The sequence below is a fragment of the Apus apus genome, chromosome 2 (assembly GCF_020740795.1).
Source record: "Apus apus isolate bApuApu2 chromosome 2, bApuApu2.pri.cur, whole genome shotgun sequence".
Classification (NCBI taxonomy): domain Eukaryota; kingdom Metazoa; phylum Chordata; class Aves; order Apodiformes; family Apodidae; genus Apus; species Apus apus.
Genome location: NC_067283.1, coordinates 44,068,444 through 44,093,930, shown reverse-complemented (window position 1 = coordinate 44,093,930; position 25,487 = coordinate 44,068,444). Strand labels below are relative to the sequence as shown.

Below are 25,487 nucleotides of genomic sequence, written 5' to 3'. Positions count from 1 at the left end.
CAGGATCCTTGAGTTGCAAAATTCCAAAATCTGAATGAGTGTTTCAGGGAAGTAGCATTTGTGGTTTTGCCTTGCTCTTAATACGCTTTCCAAAATATCTCCTAATGGCTTCCTTTAGTTAGGATGAATGGCTGGTTGCTCTCCTGTGAAAAGGATTATTCCTTCTGGCACAGACAGGATTTGACCAGAACATGTACAGTGTTGGCAGTCTGTGTTGGGAGCACACTAATGTCAATGTGAAACTGACACATCTGTTCTGGGAAGCTGTTTCAGATCACTACAAATACTGCAGTAACAATCTATAATAGTGCTGAATATATTCTACCTAATTTAAAAAATAAATGTTAATGTCTTTTTCCCTTTTCAGGAAAAAAGAAATTGAAGTAGAGACTATGAAAGTGATAGCACACACAGTTTGTTTTCTTTCAGATAAATAACTTTTATTTTTCTGCTAGCTACCAAGCACATTCCATGCTCTGTATCCTAGTTAGGCGAGGGGTATTGTTAGGCTTTTATTTCCTTTTTCTAATACTGGTAATTATACTGAACTTTTCTGTGGTTACCTTTTTTCAATAGATATTAGACACTTTACAAAAGCACACTGCATTCGTCCTCATCTTACACAGGGGAAAGCAAGGTAGGTGACCACAGGTCACCCAGTGGACTAGTGCAAGTAAGAGCTGGCAATAGAGTTTCTTACTTGAGCAAACCACTGTAGGATTGACAGAAGTGTCCATGTTTAAGAGCAATGGGCAGATCTGGCTGTCTGAGAAGCCGTATATTAATGAGAGTTGAGGTTTGTTGTTTTGTTTTTTTTAAATACTTCCAAAAAACTTTATTAGTTTCATGATGATTTTTGTTTTGTTTATTTCACACAGGTAATCATAGATGACCAGTTACCTGTTGATCATAGTGGGGAGCTTCTCTGCTCGTATTCTAACAATAAGAATGAATTATGGGTATCACTAATAGAAAAAGCTTACATGAAGGTCATGGGAGGATATGATTTTCCTGGATCAAATTCTGTAAGTATTAGATTATTTCTAAGAGGCAAAATTCTATGTAGATTATCTTGGATCAATTAACTTTCCTTCTAGTGAAATAAATTCCTTGGGAGGCAAGTGTTGGATTTGATGTTTTCTTAATTTTTTTTTTCCTGTTTCTTTCTTTGACAAATATGCTTAGCTGTACTTGATGAGATTTGTTCCATCAAAATAGCAAGACCAAGACATCTTGATGGGCAGGGTACTTTGATCTGTGAAAGTTTGTTTATCAGATCATTCCCCTCATTTACATAAATATGTAATGGGTTCCTATAATGTGGTTACTAAAGAAACAGTCATTGTACTGCAGCTTGGCTGACATGCAAATGATTCTTCTAAAGAGGGCCTGTTTACTGAAATCAGTAGCCCATGTAACCTTCGTTTGTTACTTAGGAAGCATTTCTGATTTTAATTTAAAATTCTTTAAAATTTCAACAGCATATTTTTAATTCCATGGTGCTGTTCACATTTTAGTTGGTATCTTGATAATCAGTACTTGGAGGTTATGCTGGGTAATCGTTACCTTTTGAAAAATAATTAGGGAGACAAATGTGGCTTTGTATAATGGGTAAATGTAACATATGTTTCTCTGTATGTTTACATCAGTGTCGGGTTGCTTTGTTTTGGAGAACAGAAGCTGGTGAGAGCAGCTGTGGTTTATTCCCGTTGTCATGCCCTTAACTCGCTGTCTGCAAAAACAGCCTGACTTGTGACATTTAATCTCTACCATTCCAGCCCCTCTTTGCTTTCAGCTGTATTATAGCTTCCTTCTATGATCAGGGTTACTTAGTGGCTGTGTTGTACTTGTAATTCCTCAAGTTCCCACCCACCAGTGCTGGTTATTGACACTTCATGCATTTATAGTCTCAGCTTTGCTCTGAGGAGTACAAAGTAAAAGGGAATAAGCAGTGTTTCAAGGAGATGAATGAAACAGGTAGATTAAAACATCTTTTTATGGAAATACATGTCAGTGTCAGAATAATAAACCCAAATTCTGAGCCCTAGAAGTAAAACTTAAATTATTTAAAATGCATATATAATAGCAAGGTTCCAAATAGACTTTTAAAGCACAGCCTCAGAAGCACTGTGAATGAATGAAATAAATATAACACATCAAAGAATTAAGAATGACTGATCATTCTCTTAGGCTTCCATTGCTCTGAAATTCCAGTTTTTTTCATTAGTTAATTTTCTAGCTTTTTTTGTTTGTTTGTTTTAAAAAAGGTTGTTCAGAGTTGTTGTCTTAAATTCATTTGATTAGGCGTTGGTTGGATTTTTAATAAAATCTTTAGCCTTTTATATGTAGAGCGATATTTTAACTGGTGCATACTTTGATTTCTTTAAAGGTGCTTTTATAATTTGTATGCAGATATCATATGCTTATAGATGGATGATCTATTCTGATTTTTTTTTTTGGATGCTTGTATTTCAGAATATTGATCTCCATGCACTGACTGGCTGGATACCTGAAAGAATTGCTATGCACTCTGACAATCAAGCTTTCAATAAAGACAGTACTTTCAGAATGCTTTATCAGAGGTACATGTTTATTCTTTCCTAAGTAACTAAAATGTTTGCTGTGTGGTAGCTATGTTACCACTGTGAAAGCAGTACAGTCAGCACAGATTCTTCAATAGCATTTTGATACTACTGCAAATGTTGCTTTGTAAAACCTCCATATGCTTTCTGGAGGAATTAAAATTGAGGAATTGGTGGCTTTGACAGACGAGAAGAGTAAAATACTGTGGAATATTGTTTGAAGTGATTTTTCTTCTTTACAAATGAAGAAAAAAAAAATAGCCCATTTCTTGTTGAAGAAAAGAGATTGTAGAGTCAGAGAAGAGCATCTTGGAACAAATATACAAGTGTTTAAAGTAGAAGGAAATGTGTTCTGTGTTCCCACACGGTTCCCAGAACTCTGGCATTGATCTGTGTCAAACCAGAACTATCTGCTGTCCTTAGTGAGCAGATACAGTATTTCTAATCATATCACAAGATCTTGGTTATTATGTCCCATTAGTAAATCTCCTGGAGAGACAGCAAAGTCTCAAAGCTGCAGTGCTGATCTTCAGACCTACCCTAACACGTCTATTTATAGTGAAAGATATAGCTCTAATGTATAAATGTCAGCTAGCAAGTACTTTGATTTCTTTCAAGACAGGTTTATGCAACCAGTTTCTTAGGCATTTCAGTGCAGTAGAAGGGGGTGTTCTGCTGTCTGAAACATCTGCATTCATGATAAAAAAGCGTGACTCTGTAGAGTACTTTTGCAGTAGGTCAGGAGCTCTCAGTTGGTTGTCAATGACTTTTCAGATATACCAGCACTGCTATTTGCTGGTGTGACTGAAATTAGGATGGGATCTAGCCATTATAGCATCACTGTTGTTTACCTGTGCTAGAGTGAAAATGTGTTGATCTGTAGTCCAGTGACTGTAAGCTGTCTAGGGATGCTGACCACATACTTGGATTTTAGTGTGGGCTGGGAAATATGCTAGTATGTCTTCACAACAATAATTCTTGCAAAATTAATAGTTTCAATTCAGAACAATTGCAGAACTCTGTTGTGAGTTGGCAATTCCAGACCCTTTGAGGCCTGTGCTGGGGACACAAAACTGTGGGCAGTGTAAAAACATACTGTTACAGTGTCTGGCAAATGTTAGTTTGCAACTTGAAAATTTAAGCTGTTTTTCACCTCTTTTTGAACAGATTTCACAAGGGAGATGTCCTTATCACAACTGCAACAGGGGTGATGTCTGAAGAGGAAGGAGAAAAATGGGGTTTAGTTCCAACTCATGCATATGCAGTCTTGGATATAAGGGAATATAAGGTATCAAGTAAAACAGATGATGTTTTCAGATGCCTGTTTGAAACCTGTCTGCAATGGAGAGCTTCTGATTTTTCATTCCAATGGCTTTTTTGTTTAGAGCTCCATTGGGAAATTCCAGAAAGCTTGATGCTGTATTTTCTTGAGCTATTAGTCCATATTCTGTGTTCATATAAACATAAAAATTACATGGACAAGATGAATCCAGCCATTTCATTTTGTATTTCTTTAGGGACTTCGATTTCTTCAGTTGAAAAATCCCTGGAGCCACTTACGTTGGAAGGGACGATACAGTGAAAATGACACAAGAAATTGGACCCCAGAATTGCAAAAGTACTTGAACTTTGATCCCAGAACAGCTCAGAAAATAGACAATGGTAACAAGGCTTTAAAAGTCACTATCTTTTCAGATAATGTAGATCTTTGTCGTGTATCCCTGCAGAAAAGTGAAAGTAAATGCTTCAGCATTTCAGGATGGGGAGTAAAACATGCTAGAAATGAAATAATCCAAAAGTTTAGGACATAATCATGTATTTAAAACTGTCATTTCGGGTTTGTCTGGGATTTAAGTAATCCAGACTGTTTAAAATTTTAATCTCAAATTCATCGACAAGAAGTTAGTGTTGCTGTGTCAACATGCTTACTGTAAGCAGTATTTAAATTTGCCTTGCCTGTATTTGAGGTTGCACAATGGTGGTAAGTGGGTTTTATTCCCTTGCATTACATTGATGTATCTGTAAACAAGTCTTTACATACATTCTATTTCCAGCTGTAGGAGCAGATTGAGATCTGTCTTTGAGACAGAGGCACTGTCCAGAGAAACCACTTGGAATGATACTTCTCAGTGTTGTCCTGCCCTGTCTTCCCTAGGGAGCAGCTGAGTGTAGCATCTGCAAAGTCAATGTAGGTTTGCTGGTGGAAGGGCAGAATGCTGACTGTTCAGAAATTTTGCAGGAGCTGCATTTTACATTCAGAAAGAGATGTATGCTCTTTTTATGGTATCCTAGTTGCTGTTTGTTTGTATCTGTGATGGAGCCCTTTTGTTCAGTGCCACTTTATCTTGGTAACAGTATGGATCCAAAACCATTAAATAATAGCATTTAATGATGAGCCTCCTGCAAATGTGTAAAAAAAGCTTTTGATATACCAATATAAGAATTGTAGCCCTCGCTTTCTCACAGCCATGAGAGATCAGTTAATTATGTATTTATTGATTCATTCAGTAAGGAATTCATATCTGTAACATCTAGTAGTTAAAATTGATGTAAAATTACATTAATTATTTTAAGGGCATTGTTTCTTCTGACTTGATTTACATTCTGGTCTTGTCTAAATGTGTAGCTATTCTGACTGCAATTTTTTTAGTGCTCCAAGGTCTGCAACTGCCTATGTCAGAGACTTGAATTATAAGACTGTTAACTGTTTGAGAGTTTGTTTCATCAGGAGTGTGTCAGCTTGCAAGCATTGCTGTTGGCTGGAGTAGCAACACAGGGAGCTATGGAGAGTTAGAATAATGTTCTAATTAGAAAGAATTTTGTAAAGATGAAGCAAATTCAGGGTGCCAAAGCAAGTCATGTAGATATTGGATGAAGTACCTAAGAAATACATTTAAACATACTTGTTGATTGAGTTCTTGGTTGTGCTGGATGACTCCTGAAGCCTAGGAAAGGGGAAGGCAGGTCAGAATCACCTCATGATGTCTCCCTCAATACAAAGATCCTCTGGTAGGTTCTACTTAGTGCCTGAGAATGAAGGAGAGTTCTGACAGCTTCAGAAAGTCCCTGATTATAAGCAAAGACTAACTTGGTTTTCTTGGTTTAATTTGTTTGGTTTGGGGTGAAGTTTGACTTTACAAATTTGGACAATGCAGATGTTACTATTAAGTTTTACAGAAATGTTGGTTTATATTAGTTATATAATTTGCCTGGAAAGAGACTTTTGCCATACAAGTAAAATGAAGTTGTCTTGATTTCACAACATTCCCATTTTAGGCATTTTCTGGATTTCCTGGGAGGACCTGTGCCAGTACTATGATGTTATTTATTTGAGTTGGAACCCAAGTCTTTTTAAAGAATCTACGTGTATTCACAGGTTGGTCGAAGAGATAAAACTTTTGTCAGTACCTCTCTAAATGTTCTGAGGTGGTGTTTCCTTCCTTCCGTTCTTTCTAGTTACAGCTGAGAGAGCTGAACTCAAACCATACTCTTTTGAGTCTGACTTTACACTTAAATTCTCCGTCCAGGCTTTGGTTTTGATTACTTCTGTAACATTCTTGAAACTCCAGTGACCTTTGATGTTGCTGTGGACCTAAGCTTGTGTAACCAGATTCTGACCTCAGTCCCACATCTCTCTTTCAGAATAGTAATCAGATTTTTGTACAGTCCATCTTTAAGCAGTGACCCGACAGTGCTTGAGTGATGTGGTTTTTATTTGGAATTAATTTTCCTGGCCAGTTGAAAGTCATTTGTGCAGTGCCTGTTGTCTTTACAGGGTGTATTCACTGGTGTCAGAGTAGTTTAACTAACTCCATTTTTTTACCAGTCATAGTTACCATAAGTAATCTTCCTTGCTTGCTGTTTTTTTTTTTTCTGAACATACCTTTCTCCTACCTAGTATCCATCACGTTCAATCTTTTTGTCACCCAGTTTGAGGATAAGTGTGTCTCGGTTTTTGAAAGCAAGGGTTTCTCTATTTTTTTTCTACTCTGCTCTGCTGCACTTTGCCACTGCTTCCACACTGTTTCTGTGTCTGTTAGCTCTGCACAAGCTCTTTCACCCATAATGCAACTTTCGAGCTTATCTGCAAAGACTCCTTCCATCTTTGTGTTCAAATTCATTCTAAAATACACTGTGGTGACATAACAAGATGAGGTAATGTGTATGCTAATCTCAAAGCCCATCTACTAGTCTGCCTTCCCTTGTATTATTAGCAATTGTCGTTCCTCTGTGTGAGGAAATGCCTAACAAAGTAGCAACTGCTATCAGAAGTGGAGTAATTATGGTGAGAATTTGAAGCTTAGTTGATAACAGTCTTCCGCAGATGTTCCATTTTAAAAACTGTGGGAGGGTCAGTGGGACTTAAGAACAGCTTTATGCACTTTTGCTCCCAGTATGGCACACTTTGCATTCAGTCATCAGCATTCTTTATTTTTCACTATGCATTTTCCTTTTCTAGACAGTTCCTGAAGCAGCAGGCAGGTTTTGCAATAGGGTGCCTCTAATACTTCATGCAGATACCCTTCCAAACATGAAACAGATCAAATTTTAAAATAAAAATTGCCTCAATAAAAAACTGGAGGGGAAAAAAAATTGGCAAGCTTTTGAAACTAATAATATCTTATATATGGATTTCTACAGTTAAAAAAGCATAGGTCTTTTTAACTTAATACTGGTGTATGTGATCATTACTACAGTTGGGTAGCCTGGGCTTCCTGAATGGTTCATCTTTTTCTGTGCTTTGTGTGGTTGCAGTCATCATACCAAACAGCCAGGCTGTTGGTATTTAGCATTTTTTAATTATCACACATGTATTGTAGTGAAGTCATTCATAAAATAAAGTTGTAAGATAATGCTTCTGATGTGATTGTATTATCTGACCACAGACTCCAGTAGAAAATTACCCTTCAGTAACTTTGCTATAGATAATAGCCAGCTCTGTATATATGTAGGATTTGGAATTAGGTTTCAAAGCAAGAATTAGTATCTTCCTCATCTAATAAGATCTCTGTATTACTTTTAGTACTTGGGATGCAAAGCAGGGTCCGGTGAAGGATGCCTACAGCCTGGCCAATAATCCTCAGTACAAGCTGGAGGTCCAGTGCCCACAAGGTGGTGCTGCCGTCTGGGTTCTGCTCAGCAGGCACATAACAGATAAGGTGCTGGGTTCTTTTTTTTACATTTTCTGTATTATGAGTCCTATAATATCGCTGTAAATATTTTTATATAGCTCTCTATGTTATTAGTATATTGTAATATTAGTATATTGCTTATATTTTCATGTTCAACTATGTACAGCTATGTATATGTATAAATTTATAAATCAGCATTTACACGTTTGCATACAAGATTGTCGAAACGGACCCAGAGTAAAAATCTGAGTGAAGGGATGACACTCTCCACCACAAAGGCAATGAAATAACTCTGAACCGTTGTAAGTGAAATTACTGACAGTTTATTTATTTCAGGTGGTTGTTGTTTTTTTAAATAATTGAATCAGGTATTTTAGTAAATACAAATATCAGTGATGTGGTGATCGAAGGGAAGGAGAGAATACATACTTGATTCTTCTTAAGCATTAGTTCCACTTCTGTGGAATGTACAACTCTGCTTGAATTGTGTTTTTTATAGGACGACTTTGCACACAATCGGGAATTCATTACAATGGTTGTATACAAGACTGATGGCAAAAAAGTTTACTACCCAGGTTAGTGTGCTCTAATTTTCAAGAAGATGATGTTAAAAATAAATGCAGACTTGTGAAGGATTTTACAAAGAGGAAAGGTGCTTTTTGCTTTAAAAGTAGATGCCTGGCTCTAAGAGGTCAATCTTCTGAAATGGCTGTTTAGCCTTGTTAGACAACCTTCCAACAGCCTACACTGAAGGAATAAACCAGGCTGTACATGTTGGAAGCATGTCAGGAGGTCTGCATATTCTTGCTCATTGTGGCTCAGCATTTTCTTTATTGTTCTGTTGATTGTGCAGTGGTGGGAACAGGTGTTGTGCTGCTGTTTATCTGATAGCATAATGATTTCCCAGATTTGTGGAATTATTTAAGGCTTTAAGGCTTCCACTAAATGAAAATAATCAAGGTTAATTGTTCTATGAACTTGACTTAGTCAAGTACAAAAGCAAGATCATGACATACAACTGAACACTTCAACATATTTCAAAGTACCAGGTACAGAATGTTTAAGAAAAATACTTAGATGTTCAAATTTTATCAAAGTATTACTTTTGGTCATTATAGGTCAGATTATACTCACCTTAAGAGGAAGGGGCTTGGCTTTTGGATCTTTGTTGTAGCTGCAAAAAAGTCATGTATGTTTTATTTCAAGATAGATAGCAGATCTGAAACACAGGTCAAGACACAGAAAGTAAAGGTAATGTCCAGGTTGAATGGATAGGGTAGACTGCAACTTTAAGGTAAAGTTAGTATGATCTTTATATTTATTCTTTACACATAGGGAACCTCTTTAGAAATAGGACAGAATTCAGGTAGCTGCTAATGCAACAGGTAATAACAACAGTTTAATTAGAGAGTAGCTTTCAAAGCTTTTTTTCCCCCAAAGAGTGGAGTTTGTTTTGTTTTTTTCCCTATTGGAAGGGCTGGTAGGGGTTGCGTTGTTCATCTCTGGTCTTAGTGAACTCTGCCAACCAGTTTCCCTAGAATCCATGCTGTCTTTCTGTGGAAAGCATCTGTTGAGACCTGACCAAATAATCACCTGTTTTTGCAAGACCTGGTCTTGTTAAAGCACCTGCCTCTCCTGACAGCCCAAGACATGCTTCTGATGTTGTACTACTTGTAGCAGTGCTTATTTTACATGCTGTCTTACTGAAAACATTCTTAATGGGCAAACCAAACACATTTGTATAGTGGAGGGAATTATTCAGCTGTGCTTGAAAGACAGTCTTCCAAGCATGACCTCTAGCAAGAACTGGATGATTCCTATGTTTTGTCTCACTACCCAAACTCTTTTATGAACTTTTAATCTCACAAGCTGAAACTTGTTTAAAAACCTTTTTCCATGGAAATAGATTGGTCAAGCTGCAGTATTATTTTTACCATCTGTTAAAATGAGATCAGAACAAAGCAGGTTAATCCTTTGGCAGTGAGGCCAAGATTTCCTGTTCTTAAGCTTCTCATTGTCTTACATTAATCCTTTCCACTCTTCCATGTTGCTTTGTGGAAGAAAATAAAAGGACCTGATTCTGGGCCTATAGAAGTAATTGGCTAGACTTGTTCCTGCTTCACTGAAATTAAAAAGTCTGGAGAGAACCAATTAGAGGCCAAGTTTACATTGTCTAATAGTAAAAGCAAATATTTGTATAACTACATGTGCATTGGTACTGGAATACATCTACATCTGTGTAATGATCACACAGATTTGGAGAGAGAGAGGGAAGCTGTATGTCAGTTATTTAAAGAAATTAACGTGTTTTAAAGTCTGGTTTACCCAGTGTCCAAAGTTTTTTGGCAGCTTGCCTTCTGGAACTCTCCAGCCAATGGAGAAGGAACAGCCCCCTCAGATTTTTAAAGAGTGTTCAAACATTCCTTATCTTTGTATTGAAATTTCAATATAATCATAGTAGGTCATTGTTTAGTAGTGACACAGGTAGGAGATGGATAAGCAGTTCTTGCAAGTCATGGGTTTAAGCTGTACTTTCAAGAATTTGTGGCCTGTCATCTGGGATGTACCTCTCCTGAAAATAATCGTTGCTCTTAAGATGAAGTGTCCTTTCTATGAGCAAATCTTGAGGCTCTGTTCTTTTGAGAACACTCCGAACACTCAGGACTGCTTACAGTATAACCTTAGTACCAACAGTCTGACTTGCCTGGCAAAATTGTCTGATACAAAATGCCTAATAAGTTTGTCCAGCTGGGGGATTTTTTTATTTTTTTTTTAAATTCAGGAAGAAGTGCTAATCTTTTTCTTTTTCAGCTGATCCTCCTCCATACATTGATGGAATTCGGATCAACAGCCCTCATTACCTGACCAAGATAAAGCTGACCTCTCCAGGGCCCCATACGTTTACCTTAGTGGTGTCCCAGTATGAGAAACAAAACACTATCCATTATACCATCAGGGTATGTAGTGTTGATTTCATAACCAATACAAACAATTAAACTATAAAGTGCCCTTTCTTTCAAAGTCTGACCCAAAAAAAGTGTGCTACTGTTATTTTCAGGAAGGGAGGTGATGACTGATGGGGCAGAACCACTGAATGAAGTGCTTGATAATGTTTTCCATTAGTTAAGGCAATATAGTGTGTGTGGTTTTAGTAATTAAATTTTAGTAATGAAATCAGCTGAAAAGCACTTTTCTTTCCTAGAACAAAAAAAATCCATATCTGTGTACAGGCAGAGCACTTGGCTCTCTAGGTATCCAAAAAAAAAAAAAAAAGCCTATTTTAGATCCCAATTTAGAGTTTAAGTTTTTTGACTTCTTTAAGTCCTTGGACTCAGTCAGTACTTGGGTTTTTCTGAAATTGCTCATGTGATGGTCGATGCTAGATGTCTGTCTTTGTCACTGAAAAAAGTAAAATGCAGGTTGTTTCCATTTTGCTTTTTTAAGTAAAAATGTGAGTAGAACTAAGGCTTGTCAGTACCAGTGCTATTCTGGATTTTGAGTTTCAGACAGGGTCATCTGAAGAGAAAGACAGGCATGTAATGAACAAGTATCTAAAAAATGATGTGTAGGCAATGCTGAATTATTTTTTTTTTTAACATGTCATGGTTTCATGTGAAAAGTGAAAGATGAATGTGTGACTAGATTCTTCTTTTACAACACAGGTGTATTCCTTGTGCAAGTTCACCTTTTCCAAGATTCCTACGCCTTACACCATTTCCAAACGGGTAAAGATGTATTTTCCTTTTTGGGTCTCTGGATAATAATTCTAGTTCAACTTCTCTGTGTTTGACATGTGCAAGGTTTGCTGATGACACCAAGCTGTGTGGTGGGGTTGACACCCTAGAGGGAAGGGATGCCATCCAGAGGGTCCTTGGCAGGCTGGAGAGGTGGGCCAGTGCCAACCTCGTGAAGTTCAACAAGGCCAAGTGCAAGGTCCTGCACCTGGGTCGGCACAACCCCAGGCACAAATACAGGCTGGGGGGAGTATGGCTGGAGAGCAGTCCTGAGGAGAAGGGCCTGGGGGTGGTAGTTGATGAGAAGCTCAACATGAGCTGCCAGTGTGTGCTGGAGCCCAGAGAGCCAAACACATCCTGGGCTACATCAAAAGAAGTGTGACCAGCAGGGCCAGGGAGGTGATTCTGCCCCTCTCCTCTGCGCTGGTGAGGCCCCACTTGGAATACTGTGTACAGTTCCGGGGCCCTCAGCACAGGGAAGACATGGAGCTGTTGGAGGGGGTCCAGAGAAGGGCCACCAAGATGATCAAAGGGCTGGAGCACCTCTGCTATGAAGACAGGCTGAGAGAGTTGGGGCTGTTCAGCCTAGAGAAGGCTTTGGGGAGACCTTATAGCATCTTCCAGTATCTGAAGGGGCTACAGGAAAGCTGGGGAAGAGCTTTTCACCAGAGAGGCTAGTGATTGGACAAGGGGTAATGGTTTTAAATTGAAAGAAAGTAGATTTAGGTTCAACATCAGGAAGAAGTTCTTCACCATGAGGTTAGTAAGGTGCTGGAATATGTTGCCCAGGGAGGTTGTGGAAGCTCCTTCCCTGGAGGTGTTTAATGCCAGGTTGGATGAGGCTCTGAGCAGCCCGGTCTAGTGTGAGGTGTCCCTGCTCACAGCAGGGAGGCTGGAACCTGATGGTCTTTAAGGTCCCTTCCAACCTTAACCATTCTATGACTTGAAGGTTTTTAAATATATTTTTGTACTACTGCCCCCAAGTGCCACCTTAGGCTTTCTTGTAACATGAAACTTCTTAACCAATGCTTAATTTAAGCATCATTAGCACAAGACCAATTCTGTACTCAAGTTACGTATAATTTGCCAAGCAATTAGCTGCAGTGTTAGCATAACTCATACCAACACAGAAGTCCTTGGGCTGGCTCCCTCTGGTCACACCACTCTGTATGGACAGTGGCTTAGCTGTCACTGGCATTTGGTGTATGAGCCCCTCCTTCATTGCAGAGGGTGCTGATATAGCTCTACCATTGTAGCTACACTGTAAAGCCTTTCTCAGGCTGGACCTTAGAATAAGAAACTGTACCCCAATATGAAATTCTCTGCAGAAATCAGGTTGTGCTAGTACTTCTGCAGAGCAGAAAGCCTGCATTTTGATGGGACAAAATCAGCAATGACAAATCAAAGGCACCAGTAGCAAGACTGTGACAAACAGACTTAGGATGGCAATATCACAATACATTACTGTTCCTAAATTTTGCAAGACACCTCAAAGGTGTGTAACCATTGGGATAAGCACTTGTGTTGCCAAACAGGACCAAGGCAATGTATCCATGGTACACTTCTTGTAGAAGTGCTCCTTGAGAGTACAGTGTCAGCTGCAAGAGCAAAAAACCTGAGTGAAATTAAGTCAGAAGCCCAGGAAGTTTTGGGGCCAGCTGCTGTTCATATGTCAGCTGTCAGTGTGAGCTGCAGTTATACCTTCAAGCTGAAGTATAAATATAGCCAAGAGCTCATAGGATAAAGTAACTTGCATGTATTTTCATGTATTAGCAATTTTATCCTCAAGCAAGAGTAAGCCAGCAGCTGCCAACTTTAATCTCTGTACCTACAATGCATACCCTGGGGAATCCAACTATAGGCATAAGTCTTCTGTCCAAACAGTAACTTCTTCAGGAAGAGAGAAATGAGGCTACTTTGAGCCACAGTGGAATAGTATATTTTCCATTTCTTCATGCCTGAAACCAAGGATTACATTACTTTCTGTGATCAGGGGGACATTGACTTGTTCATACAGTGTTTTGTACCAGCTGTTATTTCTGGAACAGCCCCTTGAAGCTAGCCTCTTCTGGAGGATTCTAAGTGGCTACAGAGATTCCTGGGAACAGTGAAATTATTTGCTTGGTTCTTCCAGGAGCCATTGTCCATTTTAGCTCTTAAAATTTTGGCTTAGTTTGGGGGAATGCTTTAAGAAGTTAAACCCATTGAAGGTGACCAGCATGTTTTGAGGCAGGACATCTGTTTTATGTTACGTTTGAAAAGAAAATTAAGTATGTTGAAACCTCCTGTTAATTATTTGAAGATGTCTGTCTGGTATTCAAATTAAAGGCAAGTTCTATCTGTCCAGCTCTGTCTTTGTGATTAAATACACAAAGTTAGTTGCTTATTTGGTGCTTGCTTAGTAGTCATCGCACTTAAAAAAAGCAGGTAACTAGTTCACAGTTTACCAGTAAAAGCAAGTTCTGTTAGATGTCTTACATGTAAGTTGACCAGTCACCTCTGGAGCTCACCAAGTCCTAGGAAGAATCCTGGAACTAAGTGCAGTGGAGGTGGAAAAGGCCTGGAAAGCTAACAGCACAGCAGCGTTAGGTAACCTGGGTAGTAGCATGGTGGGGGGAGAGATCCCCCTTGCTTACAAACTTGCCACAGTTGAGGCTTTTGGACACTGGGTGAAGAAATTAAATGACAAGAAAAAAGTGTTGCTCCTTGCTGGTTTGACAGAAAAGGGGGGAAGTAACACAAGAGAATCAAGCTCAGCTGTAAATTTGTGTGAATGCCTGGCTTGTCCTACAAGTCTAGGCTTTCAGTTTAATGACTAGCGGGAGGAACTTGCAAACAGATGGGCTGTTTCTCAAAGTCTGAGCAGCACTTGTCCTCTTGTTATGTCCTTGTGGAATTTGTTCTTATGGATCTCTTGTCCCTGTAATGCTGGTTCTCAGAAGTGCATGGACAGGGTCAGAGGCAGCAATTGCAAAAGCAAAGGTTACAACACAGGTAGTGTGTACTTCCTGCACTGCTCTTGGTTCTCAGCTAGTGCCAGAGAAGAGTGTCTGAGTAAAGTAACATGCATAGTTCAGTAGCCATGGAAGAGATGGGAATATAGATATTTTATTTGATGCAGTTTGTCACTCATTACTTACTTAATAGAAGCTGAAAAAAATACAGTGTACTTGTAAGGGATCTAAGGCTTTGACAGAGGTGGTTGGAGGACTGCAGTGAAACTTTCTGAATATTTAACAGTCTTTCATTTTCACCTTAAAAAATTTGTCAATGACCTTTAAAGTGAGAGGAGCCTCTAGTCTTGTGTATATAACTAAGCGACATAGATCTTCAGGATATAAAGCATTTTCTGTACTTCTTTCAGGTTAATGGACAGTGGAAAGGTCACAGTGCTGGAGGATGTGGAAATTTCAGAGACACCTACAAAAACAACCCCATCTATCAATTCCAGCTGGACAAGAACGGGCCATTACTAATTGAACTACGAGGACCAAGGTTTGTACAGAATAACTATGCATCAACACAGAGTATTACATGCTAAAGATAAAGCTTTGTCAGTATCTTCCACGGGCAGGGCAGGAAGCTCCCCAAGAATCCAGAAGACAAGGTATGGGAAGTGGCTCAGATTTCATACTATGTATGCTTCTAACTTCACTATCAGTAGCGATTTAAACCTCAGTTTGCTGATGAGGAAATTCTTGACCTACAATGAAAGCAGGAGTCTGCTTCTCTGTTTTTTGAGTCTGAGCAGAGCTAGGCCTTACGCAAAAGGGAAGAAAGTACAAATGACTTTTTCGTCCTCTTAAAAGTGATTATGATTTCAGTTCCTTTTATTCTGTAGTCAAGCTAATATGCACAATACTAAATCCTACAGGCTCTCAAGCAATGGCCTAGGCACTGGTTTAAGTTCTGAAAGTGCATCTACTCTGCCACTAGCGGGCCAGAAGTAGTGGATGTCAGTGTCCTACAGAGTAGACCTATGCAGGTCAAATTCCTTTGGCAAAATTAATTATCTACCTCAAAATACAAGTGTACAGCACTTCTAACTAGCAACATCTCTTGACATGCAGTCGAGTGTTCATCTTTTGCAAGGCTGTACCGCGGGCCCCACTAAATGGCAGCACCTCTCTCTCTGTCCTCCCCTCTTTGAGGAAACTCCTTCTCATTAAATGAAGATGAATGCAGAGGTGTGGCTGTCCTGTTCCACTAATTGAGCAGGTTTTTTGTGTGCATTTTTTTCATGTTAGAATAGTACAAATGACAGGGGCGGGGGTGCCTGTCACGTGTTAACACAGAATCACAGAATGTTTGGAGTTGGAAGGGACCTTAAAGATCATAGAGTTCCAACTCCCTTGCATGGGCAGGGACACCTTCCACTAGACCAGGCTGCTCAGGGCCCCATCCAACCTGTCCTTGAACACCTCCAGGGATGGAGCCCCCACAACATCTCTGGGCAGCCTGTTCCAGCATCTCACCACCTTTACACTGAAGAATTTCTGCCTGATCTCTAACCTAAATCTCTCTTCTTTCAGTTTAAAACCATTAACACTTGTCCTCTCACTGCAAGCCCCTGTAAAAAGACCCTCCCCAGCTTTCCTGTAGGCCCCCTTCAGGTACTGGAAGGCCACTATGAGGTCCCACCAGAGCCTTCTCTTTTTCAGACTGAACAACCCCAACTCTCTCAGCCTGTCCTCATAAGAGAGGTGCTCATTTTCGTGGCCCTTCTCCGGACACGTTCCAACAGGTCCACATCTTTCTTGTGCTGGGGGCACCAGAGCTGGATGCAGTATTCTAGGTGAGGTCTCACCAGGGCAGAGCAGAGGGGCAGAATCACCTCTCTCAAGCTGCTGGCCACACTTCTTTTGATACAGCCCAGGGTGTTGTTGGCCTTCTGGGCTGCAACTTCACATTGGTGGCTCATGTCCAGCTTTTGATCCACTAGTATCCCCAGGTCTTTATTCCACAGGGAAGACAAACTGTCCCAAGTTATAGTGCAACATGAGAAATTCTGCTGAGCTCACAGATGTTGATTCTTCTGACAACAATCAGTTCACACCATGTGGCACAGCATTGTCACCACAAGTTTAACTACTTGAAGTCTGCTTAAATGCAAAGGTGGGCTTCTAGCAGGCATTTTCCACATAGTCATGTTCTGTTTTCCTCCAGAGTCTACAATCACGTTGTGATAAGTTTAACATTTCTGCCACAAATGTCATAAAAACTTTTAGATGTCTCCCAGTTATACTGGGCAGTCTTTAATAAAACAGCCCACTTCATGGTAGCCTTGCTATGACACAAATAACTAAAGTCACAGTCTGTCACATCCCTTTCAGGCAATACAGCGTTGGTTTTGAGCTCATCACAGTCTCAACAGTAGGAGAACCTGGTTCCCATGGCTTTCAGAAAAAGAGCAGTGGTGACTACAGGTAATAAATAATCACTTAATAAAGTCTTAGAGGCTTGAAACATACTCCAGATCTTAGTTCTAACAGGTGGTTTCTTGTATCATAGGTGTGGATTTTGCTACTTGGAAGTGGAGAACATATTTGCTGGAGTTTACAACATCATCCCTACCACATTCCTGCCTCAACAAGAGGGTCCTTTTTTCTTAGATTTTAACAGTACTACTACTCTTAAGGTATCACAGCTGCAGTGAGGAGACAGACCTGTGCACTCCCACCTAAAGAGGTGGTTTTGATCTATCCTACAGTCTGAGAACAGGTACCTCTTCCTACACAGATGTGTAGAAGAAAATGACATTTAAAGTTACAGCCAAAAGCATGGAATCACTGATGGGCCAGTTAATTGTAGCAGACAGTTAGCTATGGGTTTTGCTGCTGTGGCACTGGCATGAGCACTGTTCCACGGGCTGGGGAAGGGGCTAAAATGCTTATATTCAAACAAACTGGCAGAACTCAAATTTACTGCAATTTTTCCACACTTCAAATCAAAGTCTTAGTTAGTTAAGAGAAAAACTAACTTGGAAATTCTCTTCTTCCAAAATACGAGGTATATGGGTTTAAGATTTTTATTCTTAAAAGTAAATATGTAAGAAAAAATACTCCTGTGTATTCTGCTTATTCAGTCTCAGGACCAAATAGCTTTTACTACATATTTGTGCTGCTATCTTGAATGTTTTCAGCACTGAACTAGTTCTCAAGTCTAAATGTAAACTTAAGATTGGTGGACAGGTACTATTCCAGACTGATGTGCTCAGCTTGTCTAGAATGTATATATAGGAGTGAAGGAGAAGGAAGATTCCCCTTTTACCTATTCCTAACAGCAAAGCAATGCTTCGCTCATGTTACCTGTACTTTGAGAGCTGTTATTTCATATTGGTATTTCTTTATACATAATATTTCAGCACAAGGTTCTCCATGGCTTTCTTCCTACTAGCTGTAAGACCTAGCTTGATCCAGATCAGCAGTAAAATCAGGAGGGTTTGCCAGCAATAGTGTGCAGACAGCACAGCACACCCTTCATTTAGCAGGTGTGAAGGGCTTTCATCTCAAACTGCCCTGTAAGATTCCCTGCCTCTACTGAAGTATTCTCATTTGCTGGTGTGAGGAGGTTGGGAACTGCCCACCATCATCATCCCAGCAAAGAAATGTCTTCTCCACATTTTTATAAGGAGTCAGCTTGTAGGGGAAGGATCATTTAAACCTATCCCCCTAGTAAACCACAGCTGCAAGAAATGCACTTGCATCTCTTCAAAGGTACCTTTTTCTTGTAAGTTGAAACCAGTGAATTAATTCAGCACTAGGCCAATGTCATCAAGAGGAGTAGGGTCAGAGTTTGTAAGAGTCCATGTGGGATTAGTGCAGGACAAGGTTATTTTAGAAGCCTACTATCTGTGCTCTTCCTCTAGAAGATCTGTATATACTTGTATTTGAAGAGGATTAAGGATAACCAGATTTTTAATTTAAATACTGTCTCACTGATCCTAACATGCATTGGCTTTCATCTTTTGTAAAAAGGCAGACTTAAAATTCCACTATCTTTGACAGCTGGGGGAGAGGGTGTTTCTGAAACAGCTATAGGAAGGTCTTCACCGTTCAGGTTGGTTTGGCAATTTTCCAAGCAGAAAGTAGCATTTAAACTTTGTTTTGGAGCACAGGTGCCATTTGGTCATTGGGAAACTGAGCACACGTGCTACAGGAAATACTATCTGTGGGCTGAAATTGTTCCTGTACAAGTTTGCCATTAGCTCTCTCTAGAAAATCCTAAGATCTCTTTTGTTTCATTTCCTTCATCAGGCAGCTGCTTAACATATGTTGGGCTTTAAAAGGGCATTGAAAACAGGCCTTTCTGACTGCAGCCATCTCAAAGACCATCTGGGATAGGAAATCTGTGACAAGTTGGTCACAGTGTGACTTACCTTCTTTTGCAGGGAAGTTTCTGATGATTATTGCAACAAATCAACACAGGGAACAGCATGGGCACAAGCTGAGCAAAAAAAAGAGATTAGGTTCTTTGTGGTTACCCTTGGCTTTTGCGAATACACACCAAGGTCTGCTTCATCCCTACAAAATTATTCTTCAACTTACATTTTCCCTATGAAGTTGTATTTTCAGCTCAGGCTAAACCAGAGTCCTGCATATATTTTTATCCCCTATGAAGTGAGAGGTAGTTAGGAAGTCTCAACTGAGTGTATTGTTGTTCTGTGTATGGTTGCTACTCTTGCAGGAAGGGGCTTTTCTCCCTCCCCCGCCCCCTGCCCCCAATCCGTGAGCACAAGTTAGTGCCAAATCTTATGCTGGAGGAAACAAGCACAAGGCTCAGCTTCCTCACTGTGCTCAACTAAAAGCAAGGAATGTATTCACCTGGTTAATGCCAAATAAAGACATTAAGGACAAAAGGATCCTGTCCCCTCCGGGATACACCAACATCTCTTACACATGCAATACAGTCAGGGGATTAGGCTCATCCCTGTAACTGCACAGGTGTTTAGCTTAGTATCTGTGTCTTTTGTAAGGCAACTCCTATTCAAACATTGCACCTACATAGGCTACTACATCTCCATCACCCTACATTTCCTTTCACATATAGAACACTCAGGTGAAGTATTAAAAAGGAAAGATAAGGTATACTTTAAAATAAGTGCAGATTCTGGCCCTGGCAAATAATTTTAAAATTTTCTTGCCCTTTCTTCTTAAAAAAGAAATTTATTCATATAAGCACTTAAGATTTGCTTTGGTATTCTTCTCTCAAATGCATACTCTTGTATTTTTTCCATGACTCTGGAAAAATTACTGGAGCATTAACTGATCCTTAGATTATAACACAGCCTCAGCCCAATATATTGATCAGGCTTTTTTTCCCCTGCACCATTCAGCATTTTTGATCCACATGCTAGAATATTAGAGGCTGATGTAAGCGTGGAAGTGTTACACAGCCAGACTGAGTGTTACCTTACTTCCAGTTACAGTCATACACTTCTCAACCCTTAGGTCTTCCCTCCCTGTAAACATGCAATTCAAGTTTGAAACATTACAATTCAAAGCCTCAATAAAATATCCCACCAAGCATCCTGCCCTCCTCAGTTGCTTGTCAACAAACCACACAGCTCTAAACAGCTACAAAACAAGGGGCAGAGCTGACAAAATGAGAGCCAGTTGCTGCAAGGGGCTTTAAGAGGATCTGCACTTTACTTGATTCACCAAGAAAAGACTACTACAAAGAAATTATGTTTAACTCTATCAGTGGTGCAGAGGGGTAACTGGAGATAGCCTCTTTGGAAGTCTTGACATTCTCCTTATTCACTGCAAAGCCTTTTCTGTGTATCTTTTTTTTATTACATTCTACTTTAAAGCTCTGTACAAGACTCCATAATGCTGCTGTTCATACCAGAGGGTGAGACACCCCGTCAGACACACACATCCTCCATTTTGTTGTTAGGAAGACTGCAGGCTACTCCTTGGGTAATCCATCAGTTCTCAGACTCAGTGAGTACATGGATGACTTTTATCAACAGCTTCAATCCCATCTGCCCCAGGAGTGTGAGATTCACTCTAAGCTTCCTGATGTAAGTTTCATCTAACTATTCTGTACAGTAATTATGCACCTGACCACACAATCCATCTGGGGTTTGAACTGCCAGCTATTCAGAATTAAGTTTGTGTACATGTAGTAGAGGTTTTCATTGGTTTGTTGTTTTTTTTTTTGGTAAAGGACAGTTACATTGTTTGATAATACCAAAGAGAAGTAGAATTACTAGGTTAACACTTGCTTTATACATCCTCACTTCAGGGGACCTGAAGTGATCACATACACTTTGATACACCAGAAGCTTATTTTTATACCCATGAAGGCAGCTACCATCATGTTACACTTCAGAATGCAGAAGGAGCTCCAACTGGAGAAAGCTTGTTCATTTGCCTGTACTCCATAGTCATGTATGTTCATTAAAGGTTGTCATATTTATAATTATGGCTTTTATGAAGTTTAAAATAAAATTAGTTTTCCATTAATTTATTTGACATGTAGTTCTGCCTCTTTGTTCACATGTTTTAAGGGTGACTTACCTGCCAGTTCCAGGAGGTGCCAAAGGAAGAAGGCTGCAGCAAGATCTTTGCAGAAGAAAAAGTATGGTGGGTTCCCCACCCTTTCACACTACCTGATAATGGTTTTACCCTGTTGGGAGCTGAACACAATCGGGACAAATGCAAGGCAGTGCACACAACTGTTTTTATATCCTGCTGAACACAAAAGTAATTCATTGCCCAAGTGCAGGGAGTTTGGGTTTCTAGCCAGAACTGGAAAGATGAGAGGAAATTTGATAGCAAGAGATGCTTCAACAAACAAAACAAAACACAAACTCCCAAATAATCCAGGAAAGTCTTATTAGGAGTTGACTGACAAGTTGCAAAAATAAGATACTCAACTACACATACCTCTGCTTCTGCTTTTTTTTTTTTTTACATGTATGCTGCACAGAAAATAGTTTAGCTATGAAAGTTGAAGTAGAAAACATTTAATACAATGTAGCACTTCTGTAGTGCTTTTCATTTAGTATTTAATACTGTCAATCCCAGCTTTTCCTCAAGTCATGGTCCCATCAGAAGTTAGAACCACAAACCTCTTTCCTAAGCATTTACTGGGGCTGGGAAATGCTAACGATGGCAAAGCTGAGCCTTCATGTGTTCAGGAGGTGTCTATATATAAATATTCAGAGCTGTTCCTGCTTAACAGCTAGAATGTTGAATCTAATTTTTATGAAAACAGGTTCCTTTGCCTCCAGTTCTGCAGGGCCTTACAGCAAATTTCAGCAGCATCAACTACACAGGTGTTAGGTAACAGAATACCTTCCTCTTTTCTGTATATTAAGGGACTTTGGAAAACTTGACTAAAGCTCTGATCTCATGCAGTTCAGAATAAAGAGTGAATAATGGATGCAAGGATTCAGGAAGCTAGAAGGAGGTGACAGTTGTCCACATACTGCAAAGGATTCTAAAACCAGAGTGACACTGGGGTGCAATCTTGAACTGGAAGTGGGTGTTTAAAGACTAAGCTTTTTGCAGCAGCAGAAGATTCTGTCCTTAGCATATGAGATACGACTTAGCTTGCACAGACTCAAAATATGGAAAACAAAAATGTTTACTGTAGTGTGAAGAATTTTACATTAACTTTGAGAAGAGATACACAAGCTGTGGCAGGGATGAAATACAACAGGACTCCAAAAACATAGAAAATACTTTGGGGGCAATACTAAAATTCCCATCAAATTAACAGTATAAACCGACATCTTCAATAAAATGGTGCTTTCAGAAATGCTTAGCAACCAAAACTGAAAAGTCCTAGGATTTTTACTACCACTTATTAGCATAATTACCAGACACTACTACTGCCTAACAGCTGCTGGCAAAACATGCCCGTGCCCTTTTCTAAGTTTCATTGAACACTTTTTCTCTAGGGCATACTAAAATCCCAAGTCCCTTTAACAATTACAAAAACCCACACAGTACAACCTACAGAGAAGTTTAAGAACACAGCACCAATCTACACTGGCAATTCCTTTTCTTCATGCATATTTCAAGGACGAATCTCTTATCAGAGCTGTCCTGAACACATCTATGACTCCCATTTTCGGGCAAAAAAAACAAACCCAAAACAAAACCCAAAACACTTAAAGTGCTGAAAAATAATACTTCACTTTTTTGGGGGGGGAAGGGCAAGGGGCCAATCAACTCTTTTTGGTCACTGGAATCACCCTCAGAGTCCAAGCCAGACTTGGGAAGGTGGCTAGAAAGGGCCTACCACTCCTGAAAGTGTTACCATCCCCTTTCTGTCTGTCTCTTAACGCCAGTTTTTACAGGCGTGACTCATCTTGATCCTTTCTGTGAGCACCAAGGGAAGAGTGAAGGCTTTTAGACCCCACACATGCAACAGCTTTCCTGTATACAAAGTATTTCTACAGTTTCAGCATAAAACAGACAAATACAGATGTTTAAAGAATATGCCACTTGTACTCAAGAGATCCACTGTATCTAAAGAGCATCTCATTCTACAAAACTGAAGCCAAACTGCTCTCTGCAAATGTCTGGCTTGAATTTCAGACCCCCCCCGCTGGCATAAATTTACACGGGAACATTACTTGTTATTGCTTCAGCCAGGCTGCTACAAAACAATTGACAGTCTGTGAAATATGAGCACAGCTTAAACATTTGATAACTTGTCTGGCCTACAAAGGATTTACTGAATAAAAACTTCAGCCCTCCCCATCAATTACACTTCTTAGTGCAGTTTTAAATTCTTAGAGTAAACGCTTAAGATTTGGCATATATTATTGGCACAATGTTCTTCAGACACTTAGAAGTTCATGTATAAATATTTATACTCCCATGAACCAGGACAGGGCACCAGAACCCCTCAGCCAATCTGGGCAGCTTTTCTGCCTGCGCATATTCCCTCTTTGATTTTCATGCACTGAAGGGAGAGCTGCTTCATTCGGGTATCCAAAGCCAGCCCCTCAGTGGAGCTGCTCCTGTTGCTGTTCCTATTCTTGTTCACTCTGTCGCTTGTCTTGTTCTCAGCCCCTTCTGCCCTATCCCCTGCAAAGAAAGGATTAAACTAGATGTTAAATCCGGATTTCATTCTGCAACTTAAGCTTCCCGCAGGTGCCTCTGCAGCTTCCTTTGCCAAAGCATGCAAAAAAACACAGGAGCAGGAGCAAGATGCTTTAAGGAAACTGAAGTTGGCCTTTCAAGCTGCGCTTGTCTTTAGCTAGTTACAGCGTAAACAGCCTGAGGTTAGAGTACTCAAGAGCACTGGTAATCCTCTAGTCTGAATTTGTCAGCAAGGGCTGGCAGAGCCTGCAAGAGGTTCCTTTTGGCATGTTATTGCATTATTTTTTTTTTTCTGGGAAGTAGCATTTTCAGCAAGCAGGACAGCAGTGAAAAAAAAAACAAACACCAAAAGAGCCTACGATCAGATTTTCATATACCACCCATATCCCACCAATTAATGATAAACCTCAAACCCCTCCACAGGAAAAGAGTAACTAAACCATTTTAGATGTCACTGTGAACAGCGGGACGCAGAGTCTGCACATAACTGCCTTCCCCAAGGAAGTGGCCAGCGGGCCAGAGCTCAGTGAGCTGGCAACATGCCTAGGGCAGCTGGGAAGGTTTTCCTGCTCCTTTCATAAAGGTGAAACCCACCGGCCTCGGGTGTATCCAGCTGCACGTACCTCTTTCAGCTTCGCACTCGGGGGAGGATGCCCCGCTGCATTCACTTCGGGGGCCAAGGACAGGGAAGATCATCCCAAACTCGGAGAGGGATACAGGGCTGGGCAGATCCAGCCTTCCTGGTCGTGTCGCGGGAGGAAACTGAGTGGGCACTTCACAGGGGCTTGTAGGACCAGAGCTGAAGCTGGACACCGACTGAGTTTCTGAATCTTCCTCAGATACAAAGCTGCTGGCGTTTTCATCCTCAAACACTTCTGAAGCCACTGCAATGTTCCAAGAATATTCCAATTAGCAAACCTACCCCCCTCCTGCACCTTCGCAAGCAACAGCAGCTTTCATCTTCTGAACACACACGCACTGCCAACCCACATGCTGCCCCTTCTCATACTGCATCCCCTTTGCAAAGCCTTAACCCAGCATTTCACACATGGATCAGGAAGGCCTGATTCTGCTTTGAGGGACAGTACACCTGCCAGCCATGCCATGCAAGACTAGCTCTACCCTAGTTACTGCTCCTCAGACCAAGGTGCTCTTGGATTTCTGCTGTCCCTGCTGCCCCCTGCTCAGCTTTGTTCACTTTTGATCTTTGGAACGTAACTTAGGCCAGGGCCTAGTCCTCTGTGCCCACCTCAGCCAGCACCCTATTGATCCCAGCAGATTCCTGAGGCAGATGGTTTCCACCTTCCCACTTTTGCAGTGAAAATCCAGCATGAACTCTTTTTGGATGAGGATCACCAAGTAACACCAAACTTTAAAAAGCCCTGCCCACATATATAATTTTCCCTGTTCATGTTTGTCTAGATCTGAATTCTAATTAAAGCAAACCAACTCCAAGCTGTCTGGCTAGATTAAGCAGCAGGCTCTTTGTTAGCAACAGGAGGAGGAATCCATTAAAGAAGGTTCCATTTTGTGCAACACAGGGGTGTAGATTTTGCTAAAATTCAACATTTTTTCAGTCTTGGCTCACTGTGGGATGGGGATCTAAGAACAAAAGACTTCTGCACACAAGTAGGCCCACTGGGATCTGAAGGTGTTTTATGTTCATCAGCCTCTGCACAATAGAAGCATGTGCTGGAATCACGCTGGTCTGAAGAAGTCCCATGAACAACAAGATATTTACAGTGACCTGAGGTTATCTTCAATTACGCCTCCTTGCAATTCCTGCCACTGTTAAGAGAGGCTCAGAGCTGCCTTGAAAGAGCAGCAGGAGCAAAGCAACAGTGTTAAGGAGACGACTCAGAAGTTTCAAAGGAGTTTTTCTGCAACCCCAGCAGCCTGGGGCTCACTTGCAGCCCCTGGACATGAAGGGTGGCAACGGAGGCAGCTGCCATCACCGTTTCTGCAGAGGCTGTT

At 40.4% G+C, this 25,487-nt stretch overlaps 2 protein-coding genes across 4 annotated transcripts in view; one reads left to right on the top strand and one right to left on the bottom strand.

Annotated features, from left to right (window-relative positions):
* The window catches only part of CAPN7 (calpain 7), a 36,687-nt gene extending 15,765 nt beyond the window's left edge, over window positions 1–20,922 (top strand). For 2 of the 3 annotated variants that reach the window (XM_051612629.1, XM_051612630.1), the window contains 12 exons: window positions 879–1,025; window positions 2,476–2,582; window positions 3,750–3,870; window positions 4,100–4,244; window positions 5,859–5,958; window positions 7,606–7,741; window positions 8,214–8,289; window positions 10,526–10,671; window positions 11,377–11,439; window positions 14,813–14,943; window positions 16,782–16,874; window positions 16,960–20,922. In XM_051612629.1, coding sequence (XP_051468589.1) covers window positions 879–1,025; window positions 2,476–2,582; window positions 3,750–3,870; window positions 4,100–4,244; window positions 5,859–5,958; window positions 7,606–7,741; window positions 8,214–8,289; window positions 10,526–10,671; window positions 11,377–11,439; window positions 14,813–14,943; window positions 16,782–16,874; window positions 16,960–17,104 — 1,410 coding nt within the window. In that variant the 3' untranslated portion in view covers window positions 17,105–20,922. The remainder of the gene's footprint in view (window positions 1–878; window positions 1,026–2,475; window positions 2,583–3,749; window positions 3,871–4,099; window positions 4,245–5,858; window positions 5,959–7,605; window positions 7,742–8,213; window positions 8,290–10,525; window positions 10,672–11,376; window positions 11,440–14,812; window positions 14,944–16,781; window positions 16,875–16,959) is intronic. The other variant, XM_051612631.1, reaches the window with a different exon arrangement.
* A 2,286-nt stretch (window positions 20,923–23,208) lies between these two features.
* SH3BP5 (SH3 domain binding protein 5) overlaps window positions 23,209–25,487 on the bottom strand; it is a 49,088-nt gene continuing 46,809 nt past the window's right edge. The window contains exons 8-9 of the mRNA XM_051612632.1: window positions 24,137–24,397; window positions 23,209–23,498 (exon numbers count right to left, since the gene is read on the bottom strand). Coding sequence (XP_051468592.1) covers window positions 23,317–23,498; window positions 24,137–24,397 — 443 coding nt within the window. The 3' untranslated portion in view covers window positions 23,209–23,316. The remainder of the gene's footprint in view (window positions 23,499–24,136; window positions 24,398–25,487) is intronic.